The sequence below is a fragment of the Stenella coeruleoalba genome, assembly GCF_951394435.1.
Source record: "Stenella coeruleoalba genome assembly, chromosome: 9".
NCBI lineage: Eukaryota > Metazoa > Chordata > Mammalia > Artiodactyla > Delphinidae > Stenella > Stenella coeruleoalba.
Genome location: NC_137155.1, coordinates 59,962,452 through 59,975,977, shown reverse-complemented (window position 1 = coordinate 59,975,977; position 13,526 = coordinate 59,962,452). Strand labels below are relative to the sequence as shown.

Below are 13,526 nucleotides of genomic sequence, written 5' to 3'. Positions count from 1 at the left end.
GCCCCACAGGGCTTCCCTCCTCCAGCTCTGCGTCACCTGACAGTGTGAACACAGGTGCCCCTGGTCCTGGCCTCCCTGAATGCACACTGATGCTGCCAGGATTTGCTCGTCTCTCGGAGGCATTGCTGCATTCTCACACTGCTCTGGTATGTTTAATAAAAGGTGTCCTTTCTGCTTATTTAAATTGCCTGGTCCTTAATTTGGAAGACATTCTTTGCCATGCGTTTAAGGTTCTTCTTTAAGAATCACAGTTGGGCAGTAAAGAGCTGGAAGTTACCCGCTAACTAACTGCTCCATCTTCCACTTTCCAGATGAGGCCACCGAAGCCCAGTGACTATCCTGAGGCCACTTGTGACCAAGGAATAAGGCAAAGGAGGTCCCGGGGCCTCTGCTCCAGGCACCCCATGGCCCTGAGCCGGTGGTGAGCACGCTGCATCTATGGACTGCCCACTGGGTTATGCTCATGAAGAACCAGAGAAAGCCAGGGAACAAGTGACAGCCAGCCCAGGACTCCCAGCGCCAAGGCCAGGACCCCTCCTACACCAGAGCCCCTCCCACGCACCTGCGGGACAGGCTGGCGCAGAAAGGCTGCTTCTCTCTGCCATGCTTCCCTCCCATCTCTACCTGTCTACAACTAACCCATATCAAGGTCACCTTACGTGATCATCACCATGGTGATGAAACACCCACAACGAAAGCTAACGACCCCCGAGAACACAGAGCAGGACACGGTGGCTCCAGGCAAGCGCTTTGCACAGCGCTCTGAGGCAGGCACCGCTGTCATCAGCCACATGGTACACAGGAGGAAACTGAGGCACAGGGGGTCCAGTAAGTTGCCCAAGGTCACAGAGCTACTAAGAGGTGTAACCTAGATGCAAACACCCGCTGACGCTGATGGCTCCAGAGTCAATGCTCTTCACCCACCCCAGGAGCATTCAATGACCTCCTCCACAAAGCCCCGAGGCTACAGCCCAACTCTGAATTCCCTCAGCCCTCTGATGGGCTGCTCCCAGGCCCTGGCTGGGTTCCACCCCATCTCACAGCCTGGAGCAGGTGCACGGCTCTCCTCCAGTAGACAGGATGCTCCAGGGGCCCCTCTGGGCCCAGCCCTGCCTCCCGGGACACCAAGCAAGGTCCTCTACTATCAGGATCTCCATGAGCGGTGCTCAGACCTCCAGCCCAGCCCATGAACCCACGTCCTGGTCACCTCCCCAGACGGTGCTGAGTCCCACTCACTGACGAAGTGTTCTTTACCTGCAGAGGTAGCTGATTGCCCTCGGACAGAAAGAAAGCTCATAACCACAGTCCGATAGCTGACACCCTTCAGCCTGACCCCGCTCCATCCCTGCTTCCGCAGCCCCCGCTGCAGCGGCTCCCTTTACCTGTAGCCATGGCCAGCCCTCCAGGAAATCGTGGCAGAGGTCAGACCCTCTGCCCCCGAGCCCACTCTTCTCCAGCCAACATCGCCCCACTACCCCAGGGTGGGGATGAACGGAGAACAGCCCCAGTTCACCAGCATGTCTCCCACAAAGAAAACAGAAGCTTAGCAATGCACATCCCACAAACTAACCATTGTTCATACCTGATGGACGCTCTGTTGAAGAAAAGTCACCAGCTCCTCGTAGCAGGTCAAACTGTGGAGTGTGAGCTGGGAAACACAAACACACAGGGTGAGCTGCCCAAGCCCGGGGGACAGTCCCCCGTGCTGGATTCGTTTCTGTGGCCCTAACTTCAGCAGCTGCAAGACCCCACTGGGGAATGTCCCTGCACTCAGAGAGCGGCGACCTCGGGAGCGGGGGTGGAGAGGCACTCCTACACCTGTGTGTGATTCAAAGGCTGCAGGGCCCAGCTGGGGTCTCTGGGGCTCCCGCCCTGCAGCAACACTGGGCCTGCCTTTAGAGGCCCCAGGATTGGAGACATCATGGAACTAAAGCCACAGAGCCAGCATCATGCATGGATGGCCCTGACGGGCGGGGCTGCACCCTGCAGGCTAGTCACAGATATCTGAGGAGCACCTTGGGGGCAGGGAGGGTGGGGGGACAGGGGAGTACAGGGTGGGTGACCCACTCAGGTCGCCGTCACCAGGCCTGTTCTAAGCCCAGCAGGCAGTGCCCTGAGTTCAGTGCAAAGCAGTGGTTATGCGTCTCCTGTGCTTTCTCATGCAGGTCAGAAAAGAACACTTTCACAGATAACATCCAACAAAGTGAGATGCTTAATTAAGATCCCAGGGCCACACATGCCCAAAAGGTCAAAGGGAACAAGCTAAGTAAAACAAAAATCCTCAGTGAAGAGGAGGTTAATTTGTGGGAGAGTCTCAGAGTTTCCACGTTTTCACACGTCTCTCATTTCTCTGCGGTCCTTTGTCTTACTTGGGTCTGGCCTTCCAGCTGGTGCTCCGTCCATCAAAGCTCTTCTCTGCTAACTTCCTCTCCCTTGCACCCCCACTACCCTCTCATGGCAATCCCAGAGAGGATGCTATGACATAAAGGGGGACACGGGGAAGGCTGGGGTTTAGCCAAAAGGCATGGTGCATCGAACGCTGGAGGGACGTCATGTTCTGTACAAGCTCAACATGACAGGGCGCCCATCAGCCTTTTAGCCATAAAGCCAGTTCTGGCCAGAGCTCATCCCAAAGGCCCCCACCTCTGCCCGCACCCCAATCCCAGGTGGAGGGTTCTGCTGGCCTGGGCCACAGGGAAGGCTGGCCCATCCCCAACTGAGGAAGGATTTACTTATATGAAAGGAGACTGTCCCCAAACAAAGCCAAAGGTTGCGTGATAATTTTCCAGAAAGCCGTACTGTTTCTAAGACGCCATCTGCTTTGTATTTCCCGGTTGGACTGAACTGCTGTGTTCTCGAAGCCCTAAAAAGGAAAGGGAGATGCATGAGTCTCTGCGCGGAGGGAAGACATGCCCCAGAGCCAGGGCACAAACCACACGGGTTGCTCAATGAGGACAAACCAAAAGGTGGCCCAGAGGAAAGAAGGGAGCCAAGCGCACCTCGTTTCCCCGCTTTGAACTCACCCGCTAGGCCGGGTCCGGAGAACTCCACTAAACGGGAGGGGGTACAGTGCGGGTGCTAATATGGGATGGAAAAAGGACAGCCGAGGGAGAGCTCGGGATAACCAAACCCAAATCCTGGTAGCAGGAAGTCTGCCTCTCACCCACCGACGAGCATGCTGCCAGACTAAGGAATGCTCACTTGCCCTTCGCCTTTAGGGACTTGAAGTCCAGCCTCTGTCCTCTTGGAGGACATCTGTTTACACAGCACCTGCATGTGCGGCCCAGGAAGGCATGGGCTAGAAGCTGCATTTGGGTTTGGGGCCACTGTGACATTAGCCTGCTGTGCAGCCTTGGACCAGCCACCGCCCCTCTCCGGGCTTCTGTTTCCTAATCTGTAAAGTAAGGAGAGATTGAATTTTTGCCCCATATGCTCTCAAGGCTGCCATGCAGATCCTAAGGGCCAGGGTTTGTAAGTTACCTGGAACATGGGTGCCAAGGACAAGCACTCGATAAGAACAATAGTGATAATGATGATAATACCCAACACTGACACCATACTTAGTACGATCCAGACCTTATCCTAAGTGCTTCCTACTATTACTTATCACTTATTTATACGGATAAATGATTTAAACTGATCGATGATACTGTCATTCATTATAGACCATTTTATTTATGTTGACTCGTTCAATTCTCACATTCACCCCATTAAGTAATCATTACTATCACCCCTATTTTCCAAGTGAGTAAACAGGCTAGGCACAGAGAAGCTGAGTCAGTTACTCAAGGTCACAGAGCCAACAAGCAACAGCATTGGGGGTCAGCCTTTGGAGTCTCTTAAGTTCTGTGCTCTACTGACCACTGTGCCCCCTTCCAGGGTGTGGCCCTTGTATCCAAAGGGCACCCCCTTTGCTAAAGCTTAGCCACACAGCTGGGATGAAGTGATGCTTCCACTCTGAAGGGTCAGGCTGGAAAGCCGGCAGGCCATCCACATAGATTATGAGGATGGTATCCTCCACCAGTAGGACGGAGGTAGCAGGGAAGACTGCGCTGGCTCCACCGCTCATCTCTCACCTCCCCGAGTCTCCTCACTGGAACGGGGATCCAAGTGACAGAGCAAACAGGAGTGTGTTTTGGGGACTTGGGGGAGCAGTACAAATGACTGGGTCGACCTAGAGGCTGTTTTCCGAGGCCTCCGGATCAGAGAAATGTAGAGGGGAGCAAGCTGCCAGTGAGGGGGCAGGGAGGGGGGCATGGGTTTTCTCAGGCAGGTTACATCCGCCAGCACCCCCTGCAGAGAGGGATCCCCAGATCTGACCCCTCTCGACCGGAGCCATGTGGAGGGGTGGCCCTCCCCTGGTGTGGGGCTGCCCAGCACATCAGGCCAACTCTCCAGGCTCCTGCTGGCCTGGAGCACAGGGCAGGGGTCTGGGAGGACACAGACACGGTCCTCAGGCCCAGACGGCCTGTGTGAGACGATGATTTCCCCAAGGACAGGAAAGCGCACAGCCAGCTGGCCTGTAGCTGTGCCCGCCCGAGGTGGAGTGGTAGCAACACAGCCCAGGGAAGCACTTACAGTGTGACCACGGCTCTCTTGTGGCCTCCAGCCCGCCACACAATGTCCGCGATGGCCAGGGCCAGGCAGCGGGTCCTACGAGCGTTTGAAGGCTGCAGCTGCCTGAGGACGAAAAGGGAAGTGTGTTTATGCCTATGGGGACAGACATCAGAGACAGCGCAGCCCTGTGGAAGATGGCCTGTCCTCTCCTCTGCTGCCCAGCGGAGCCCTGCGGCCCAGGGGCTCGGGCAGAGCCTGGGAGGAGGGCCTCTGCAGATGAAGACCAAGGGAAGAGCTGTGAGAGAGGGGCCCTGGCAGGGCTGGAGGAGGAACAGGATGAGGAAATCACCCACGGGAGCGAAGGGGCCTCTGGAGACTCGGCAGGGCCTGGAGCGGTGGAAGAAAAGGCTGCGGGTTCTGACAAAGCCCAGGGGACTGAGCCCGGAACTGCTGCCATCCCAGGCAGGGGCACCGCCCTGCCCCGCCCAGCCTTGGCCAGCCCCGACGCCCAAGCCCCTGGAGACAGCGGCTCACGCAAGCAGGTGCCCCGCGCTCCCCCAGCTGACAGGAGACCAGACCACGAGTGCTGAGGGGAAAGTAGCCTGACTTGCCGGTTACTTGGACATAGGGCGTGGGGGCGTGGGGACGTGGGGGCGTGGGGGCGTGGGGGAGGGAGGATTCGGGATGACGCTGGGCTTCCGGTGAGTGCATGCTGGTGCCACCAACTGAAATGGGGAACACGGGAGGGGGACGGGGGGTGGCGGGGAGAGCTGGAGGTGCACGTGGGACGACGGGGCGGGGACGGCGGGGGTGGTGGGTGACGCAGCTGGAGGTGCACGTGGGACGACGGGGCAGGGACTGGGGGGGCGGTGCGCAGCTGGAGGTGCACATGGGATGCCCGGGTGAAGCTATCGCTCTAAAGCCCAGGAGAGCGGCTCGGGCTGAGTAGAGGCTTACAAACCAGCAGCGTGTGAGGGGTCCTCGGCACCCCGCGTGGCTAAGATCTCCCAGAGAGAGGATGAGGAGGGCAGAGGTGGCGGCCAAGGCTGGAGCCTCGTGGAACTCCAGCGCGTGGGAGAGGCAGGGGAGGCAGGCAGGAAGGGCAGAGCTCGGAGACCGGCCGTTACAGTCTTGGGAGCAAAAGGGCTGGAGAAGGACAGGCAGTCAGTGGTGTCAAAAATGGCAGAGAGGGGCTTCCCTGGTGGCGCAGTGGTTGAGAGTCCGCCTGCCGATGCAGGGGACGCGGGTTCGAGCCCCGGTCTGGGAAGATCCCACATGCCGCGGAGTGGCTGGGCCCGTGAGCCGTGGCCGCTGAGCCTGCGCGTCTGGAGCTTGTGCTCCGCAACGGGAGAGGCCACAGCAGTGAGAGGCCCGCGTATCGCAAAAAAAAGAAAAAGGCAGAGAGACCTCTTACCATAAAAACGGCAACGAAGAGGCCGTTAGTGCATGAAGTCCGTGAGAAAGACAGAAGAAGCAATAGCCACGTACAGACGCTCTTTCCGTCTCCAGGGCTCCACAGAGCCGTGCTTCTCGCCCACCCCTGGATTCTGGGAAGTTTTCTTAAATTCCTATGAAGGCAGGCTGAGTGTCTGAGTGTCTCACTAGCTAACAAACAAAAGGGGCTTGACGCCAGCGCTCCCAGCAACGTAGAGGGAGCTTCCATGTTTGCAGTCACCAAGTACCCTAAGCTCTAGGCTGAGCTGTCGGGTGGGGAGCAGGTGAAAACTGGTGTTTGTCCTTCCTCTCCAGGATAGGAGAGGAGAACCCGGAGACCAGGACACAGGTCACCATGGTGGGCAGCATGTGGTCACGGCCCAGTCCGTGGGCCACAGAGCCAGCTGTCTGCACCTAGGCCGTTGTGGTCCAGTGACTTTAAAGTGGTAGGCAACGTGACATAGGGTCCCTCAGTTTCCCCATCCCTAGACTGGCTGGGGCAGTAGTACCTCCTTCATCGTGTTGGGAGCTTTAAATGAGATGATCTGTGTAAGGTCCGTGGCCCAGTGCCTGGCATGTGGAGAATGCTCAATAAAGGGTACCCATTGCTGTTGTTTTTATGGAAACGTCAAGTGCCCACTTTGGCTGTGGCCAGAGAGTTCACAGGATGGTGAACTCCCTGTATCTGATGTGAAAGTGACGACAAGCCGCTGACACCAGGCAATGCTTCTCACTCAGTGAGACGCAGCCTGCCTGGTACGTCTGCAGCCTCAGGAAGCCTGCCTGCTCCTCTGGAAACAGCTACCACACCACCAGCAAACCGGGCACCTGAGATTCGGGAAGCACTGGCCCTGCGCCACTGTCAACTATGAAAACAAAGGTGAGGAAACTGCTCTGGGATTCAGGAGAGGCTGCCAAGGACCAAGGAGGGCCTGGAAAGCAGGGCTCATCGGACAAAGGAGAAAGGATCCGGGTGCGGAGGCGAAGGCCAGCGAGGGCAAGGGGCTTCCCCAAGGCCTTGAGCCAGGAGTGGAACCCAGGCCCGACCACCACACTTCTCCCAGTGCTACTGTTTTCTGGAAAGCTGTGTCTGGAGCTGACGCAGGGAAGAGCATGCTGGAGAAGACACGGGGAAGGATGGAGAGACTAAATGGAAGCCAATGAAAAGAATGAGAACTTTTGTGTAGAAACACGGAAGTTCAGAGGGTCTGTAAATTAGAGCCTGTGAGACCTGGAAGATAGGCCGGGCCCAGGAGCCAGATCTCTTGATAGCGTTGCAGGTGCAGGAAAGATGGGCTCAGAGGCAAAGGGATGCTGGCCCCCAACACCAGGAGCTCCAGATGCCTGGTTCCACCTCGCCACGCTCACCTTCTTCCCTCACTGCTGTTTCACTTTGTCCAGTTTTTACTAACTGTGTGACCTTGGGTGAATCATTTAGTCTCTGGGCCTCAGTTTCCCCCTTTTAAAAGGGGACAATAATAGTACCTCCTTCACAGGGTGGTTTTAATGATTAATGAAGTAATACGTGTGAAGTGCTTCTAACAGTGCCTGGCATGCGATAAGTACTTAATATATGTTGGTTTTTAAAATCTTATTTGTGGCTGCACTGAGCAGCTTTCAGGCAAGCGTTACCTGCTTCAGTAAGTTAGTGTGGACCATAGTGAATGTTTGCAAGGTGACCTGGTAGCTCCGTCTGGAGGTGTTCCAGCACGGACGTTCTAGACAGAGGATACAATCCAGGCATAACTTTGTCCCGCTCCTGCCCATGTCGAGGGATCTAGCTGGGGAGTGCCCTAGTCACACCTGTGCTGTAGGAGGAGCCTGTGATGAGTATGTCCAGTGAGGACAGGAGGGAGGGCAAGATGAAGCAGCAGTGCTGGTCGGGCCCTGGCCGTACAGCTCAGCTGAGGAGCAGGGCACCCCAGTCCTGGGCAGGGGCGGGAAGGGGATGGGCGTGGGTGCCCAGGAGGTGGGACTGACACGACTGGCGGTCACCTGGATGGGGGTGGGGCAGGAAACAAGCCCTGGGGATGACGGAGTCCAGTACCGTGGGTTGCGATTCCAAGGAGATGAATGTCCAGAATGCAGACCCTGGGCCAGATGCCCGCAAGCATCATTCCAGCCCGGCCCTTCTGCCGGGTAACCGGCCACAGGGTATTCAGGGCTGGGGGGCGTGCGGATGACAAGAGGGAGGAGGGAGGCGCTGCAGTGAATCGCCGGGGAACTCAGGGTCTGCCTTCACCTTGGTGACCAGGGTGGTCCTGCACTTCCTTCATCAGTCACGCACGCGCCTATCCAACCCCTACCGCGAATCTAGCACCTGGCCGGGCTCTCGCACCAAGAGAAGTTTCTGTAAAAGAGTCTAATACCTCACAGAAGAAGTGCAGGATTTGTCTAAGGGTGGGCGATGGGCGTCAGGAAGTAATACATCCTATGCTTGGCTTAATTACCCAAGTCTTTCAGATTAAAAAGATGTTTCTACCATCATTAGCTCAAAACAGGCTCACCAGTCCACCCTGACGTGCCCGCTAGTCTGAGCCTATAGAAGAATCAGAAGCTGGTGAGTGACTGCAGACCTTTCTGCCCCCTTTCAGGGTCAGACGCTGCCAGAGCTGGCCTGGGGACCCCCAGACCTGGGTTCCAAGCCTGGCTCCGCTAATGGGTCCAGAGGGGCCTTGGGCAAGTACCCCTCCTTCTCTGGGCCTCGACTTCCCCAGTTGAAAAGGGAAGTAGAGGCGAGAGGGCAGCTCCCTTGCCTGTGGCGCTCCCTGAGCCCGCAGGGGAACGGGGCTCACCATCGCTTCCCACGAGCCCTCCTCAAGTGGAAAAACACCGAGCCCTGCCGCCCGGCTCTGCCGTCCCCAGTTGAGGAGAAGCCGGCTGCCGGCCTGATGGGATGAGTCTTAATGAAGCCAGACAGCCCTGCAGAAAAAACACCACCTCTGCCAAGAAGCCATTATTTCAGCATGATTTCCCTGGAGGCCGCAGTCACATCCTCGTGCGGCTTCGTAAACTACAGAGCCCAAAGAGCTGCACCTTGGTCACTGGGAGTCCATCTGGGTGTCCTGCCCCCGGGTGTTTCAAGCTCATGACACTCAGCCTCGTGCGGGGAGATGGCAAGCAGGGGGCCACGCCCGCCCAGGCCTGCAGACCCAGTGCAGGAAGGCCCACCGGCCCTGGTCCCGGAGCTCCCAAAGCGCCCAGCATTCAGCAGCTGCAGGTGCCGCCTCTGTGTGGCATGAGGGCCAACGCAGTGCTCCTAAAGAGAACAGAGGAGCTTTCCTGCTTTTTTCTTCCTTTTTTTTTTTTTTAAACCAGATCATTTCTGAAATCTTAGAATTTCAGAGTCAAAAGGGAGTACTACAGGCTCCAACCCAGCTCAGCACACCAGCCTGTGCAGCGACACCAATGACCCAAACAATCAATATTAAGATCGTACAAATGCATCAAGGAAACCAGAGGAGCCGGGCTGCGAGAGGTTCCCGCAGGGATGTCGAATGTCATCCTTTACTCACACGAGGCAGCAGGTCCCCAGGGGGTTGCCATATTACTCTTCTGTACTCTTCTGATATTTTTTTTTCCCAAATTAGGAAAAATGGGGAGGTTCTGCCTAGAAGCCCTTTGTAAACTACAGAGCCTAAAGAGCTGCACCTTGGTCACTGAGAGTCCATCTGGGTGTCCAGCCCTCGGGTGTTTCAAGCCCATGACACTCAGCCTCCCGGCACCAGCCCCTCCTGGCCTCTCTGGCTCGCCTGGGGCTCAGGGTCTCTTCTAGGAAACAGTGTGGTGTGACAGACGTGCTTGGCTCTGCCCCGGAGGTCAGATGTGAACCTGGACAAGCATCTTTCCCTCTCTGGGACTCAGTTTCCCCATATGTACCACAGCAGGCGATCTCAAGGTCCCACCCACTTGCACAGCCCTTGATTTACAAAGGATTTGGTTTGCATTTCCTTACTGAGTCAGACTTGGGCAGGACAGAGATTCACAAATGGAGAAAGTGAGGCCTTGCTGGCCCACAACTGTAATCCAGGTCTCTGGCTGGTCCAGTGCTCTCTTCAGCAACCGCCATCCTGGGACAAGCTAAGGACCACAGAGCTGGGCACTCCCCGCAGCCTCAGCACGGGCACCTATAGGCTGCACCGACACCCACTTGGCAAGGACGACCTTCTGTGGCCTCCAACCTGTAGGGCCTCACCTCTGCAAACGGTGACCAGACTCCGCTCTCACCTCCCCCCTCGGCTGCCAGCCCCAGGCCCCCGCCGCTCACTCCCCTGACCTTTGCTTGACCCAAGTCCTAGCCTGAACCCAGGAGGACTCTCTCCTCTCGCCCCCAGTCGGCCTCCAGCCCCGAGGCAGGCTCATGCCTCAGCACAGCTAGGTCCACAGCAGCGGAAGCCAGAGGAGGAGACATAGGATGGGGGGTGTGGAGGCAGCCGGTACTCCTTGCCCACAGCCCATCACCACTGGGACCTCCCCCAGCTGGTCCCTCGGAGCCCGGTCTCCCTGAGTCCCCTGAGGCACTTTCAGCGAGAGCAGCCGGGTCACTGGGCCAAGCTCTCCGCCCCTCCCTCTCGGATGGGTGGGAAGAATGCCCACTATTGGGCCTGCTCGGCCAGCAGCACCAGCAGGAAGCCAGACCACTATGCTCGGTCTGCATGGACAGCAGCTCTGGGTGCAGGGCCTGGGGCCGCAGGCGTGGAGGTGCCACAGGAGAGGGACTTACGAGGAGCACCCACGGCTGTGGGACTCCAAACAAAGGTGAGGTCACTCTTCTGCGGCATGAACCCTTCCGCGCTTCCCGTGGGCGGGACCCTGCCTGGCCAGCAGGCCGAGCTCTCCCAGCTGCTCGGCACAGGCCTCCTCTGGCCCACCCAGGCTGCCTTCCCCCAGAGCGGGGCTCCTTCCCACCAGGCACACCCCACACACAGCTCCCAGCAGCCCCTTCCAGCCTCCTCCCCTCCTGCCCCACCAGCCCGGCCTCCGAGGGCCTTCAATCTAGGCTGGCCACAACTCTTCTTCCCACAGCTGGTACAGCTTTCTTTCTGCCCAGAGCCCGTCTTGCGCCCCCAGCCTGAATGGCTTTCTGCCTTCCAAGCCCTAGCTCCCCTCTCAGGTGTGGCGAGCAGAACTCTCTCCCGAGGACGTGCCTGGGGATCCAGAGGCTGTCACATCCCCTTAGTGGGAGGCTGCCTTGTGCCCTGGGCAGAAACGGCCCTTCCGGGAACCAACTTATACACCCCTCCCTGACTGTTGGGAAATGATCTACAACTTCCCCCAAGAAGTCCAAAGTCCAAGTTCAAAAGCAGCTCTGAACGGACGTGGGGGCTGAAATGAATTATCAAACACCTCCCACGAGGGCCAAGGCCAAGGCTTGACCTGAGCAAGCCGCTGGGCCCCAAGGGCCCTCTGGCAGCCTGGCCCGGGTCTCGCCCTGCCCCCTACACTCTGCCCTGGCCACTCCCTGCCCTCAGGCCTCTGCACATGTTGTTCTCCTTACTGGAATACTATCCCCTCCCCTCCCAGTCAGTCTGGATAACTCATATGTTTGTCCCGTTCATTCAACAAAAGTTCCGAAGGCCTCTTCTGTGCACTAGGCCTGGGGCTGGATGCCAGGGACTGGCTACGGCCCAGGCAGCTTAGGAAGGCCCCCGTTCTCAGGGGGCTTGTGTTCTGGCGCACAGACAATGGACAGGTAATGACTTGGATAAAGAGGGCATCCAATGGTGGGGGCCTTGCAGGCAGCGTCTGGGGAGGTCGGGGAAGGCGGCCCTGAGGCCATGGCCTCTGCGCGTGAGGAGCCGGGGAAGGAGGCCGAGGGATTTGCTGGGAAAGGAGAAATCGAGGGAGGAACAAGCCTGTGCGAGGGTGTGTGCGAAGCCAGTCAGGAGCCCTGCTCACCCTCCGGATCTCAGTAAGATTAAAATGTCACTCCTCCAGCAAGCCTGCCTGACCCTCTTCACGTCCGGGTGGGCCCTGAGCTCCCTGCACGTCCCCCTGGGACCTCCTGTTCATCTGGCTCTCGTGTTCAGTCGCAGGTGCCATGAGGGCAAGGCCACAGCTGCCTTGTTGAGGCCCGCACGCCCTCCAGGCGCCTATTAAGTCCTCCCCGTGCGCCCCTCTCCAGTGCAAGGAGGGAAGGTAGGAGTGGAGGTGCATATGTGCTCGGAGAGGGTCCCTGCGCCCTTAGCGGGCAGGCATCCAGAGGTCCCTCACTTAGCCAGTCCCAGCCAACCAGCCAGCCAGGAGCGTCCCTGACCATCGGACGCTCACTGTGTGGGCCGCGCTTTGCTGGACTGGACCCCAGAGCAGGCACTGGGGAGGAGAACAGCACAAGGTCAGACCTTGCTGTGCAAATGTTGTGTCGCTGGGCTTCCGGCTGCAGTTACGCTATGCTTATGGTTAGCGTCTTTCAGCTTGAAACCAAGCACCTTGATTGTTACTTTGTAAAGTAATGAGACAAATCATATTATCGGACAAATTCTGAAATGCTCAGCATGAAAAGCCACCTTCACTTGAATCCTGTCTAAGGCCACATCCTCTAAGCTGGTAAAATGTGTTTCGTTTTGTACAAGTTTGGCTGGATGCCTGGGGAACTAGTGTCTTTCCCAGGAATTTGAACGTGAATAAATGGGGGATGGGCCTTGTTGTCTTTAAAAAAAAAAAAAAAAAAAAGGCAAGTCCCTTGAATTCAAGTTCAGGAATTGTCAAAACTAAGCTGTGATTTTTAAATCCGCTTAATCACAACTTTGGAGAAGAGAATGGAGGTATCTACCGGGCAGGAGGATGCTTCCAGGGAGCTGGAAATATTTTCTTCCTTGATCTGGGTGCTGTGTTCATGGGTGTGTGATTTTGCAATAATTCATTAAGCAGAACATACATGAGTTGAGCCCTTCTTTGAGTTGTGTACTCTTCTGTATGTATATTAGATTTGAACTAAAAAAGAAAGACAAGTGCCAGAAGCTCTGTAAATCTGAGGGTGACTCAGTACCACTGGGCACATAGTTACTGGTTAAGGTAAGAGGGCTGCCTCCTCCAACTAGGCGAGCTGGCCCCAGCCTTGGGTAGCCCCTCGATAATCCTTCTACTTGAGCACCAACTGCAAGGTAGGATTATGGATTTCTCTCCATCCCTCAACCTCACAGAGCACTCGGGAGAACAGAGAATGCGTCTATTCCTCTCTGAATCACCGGTATCCGCACAGAGAGAATGTTCCAGAAATGTCTGCGGAGGGAGTAAGGATGAGAATGAAGGGCTGTGTGCAAACACTCAGCGTGTGAGGTGGAGACAGAATGGCCAAGGGGAGGAAACTGTATCCTGCAGGTCTGGCTGGACCGTGTGGAGATGGCTGTTAGCAGAGGTGGGGGAACGAGAGGAGGGAGGGGAGACCTGGGCTCAGTGGAGGGGTCAGCAGGCTGGCCCGGCTGTAGATGGGATTTGGCGGTTGCTGTGCTCCACTCCTGAGGAGGGGGTGGCCTGAGTTTCAGTGCTGTTCCAACTGCCACTTCCCATGTGGCACAGGACTTAACAAGCCTCCC

The 13,526-nt window shown here is 57.1% G+C and overlaps 1 protein-coding gene across 2 annotated transcripts in view; it reads right to left on the bottom strand.

Moving 5' to 3' along the window:
• The window catches only part of MINDY4 (MINDY lysine 48 deubiquitinase 4), a 115,276-nt gene that overhangs the window by 39,397 nt on the left and 62,353 nt on the right, over positions 1-13,526 (bottom strand). For both annotated transcript variants that reach the window (XR_013829643.1, XM_079931069.1), the window contains exons 10-12: positions 4,579-4,680; positions 2,800-2,863; positions 1,583-1,648 (exon numbers count right to left, since the gene is read on the bottom strand). Coding sequence is in view for 1 of the 2 variants with exons in the window: in XM_079931069.1 (XP_079787195.1) it covers positions 1,583-1,648; positions 2,800-2,863; positions 4,579-4,680 (232 nt within the window). In the remaining variant the exon portion in view is untranslated. The remainder of the gene's footprint in view (positions 1-1,582; positions 1,649-2,799; positions 2,864-4,578; positions 4,681-13,526) is intronic.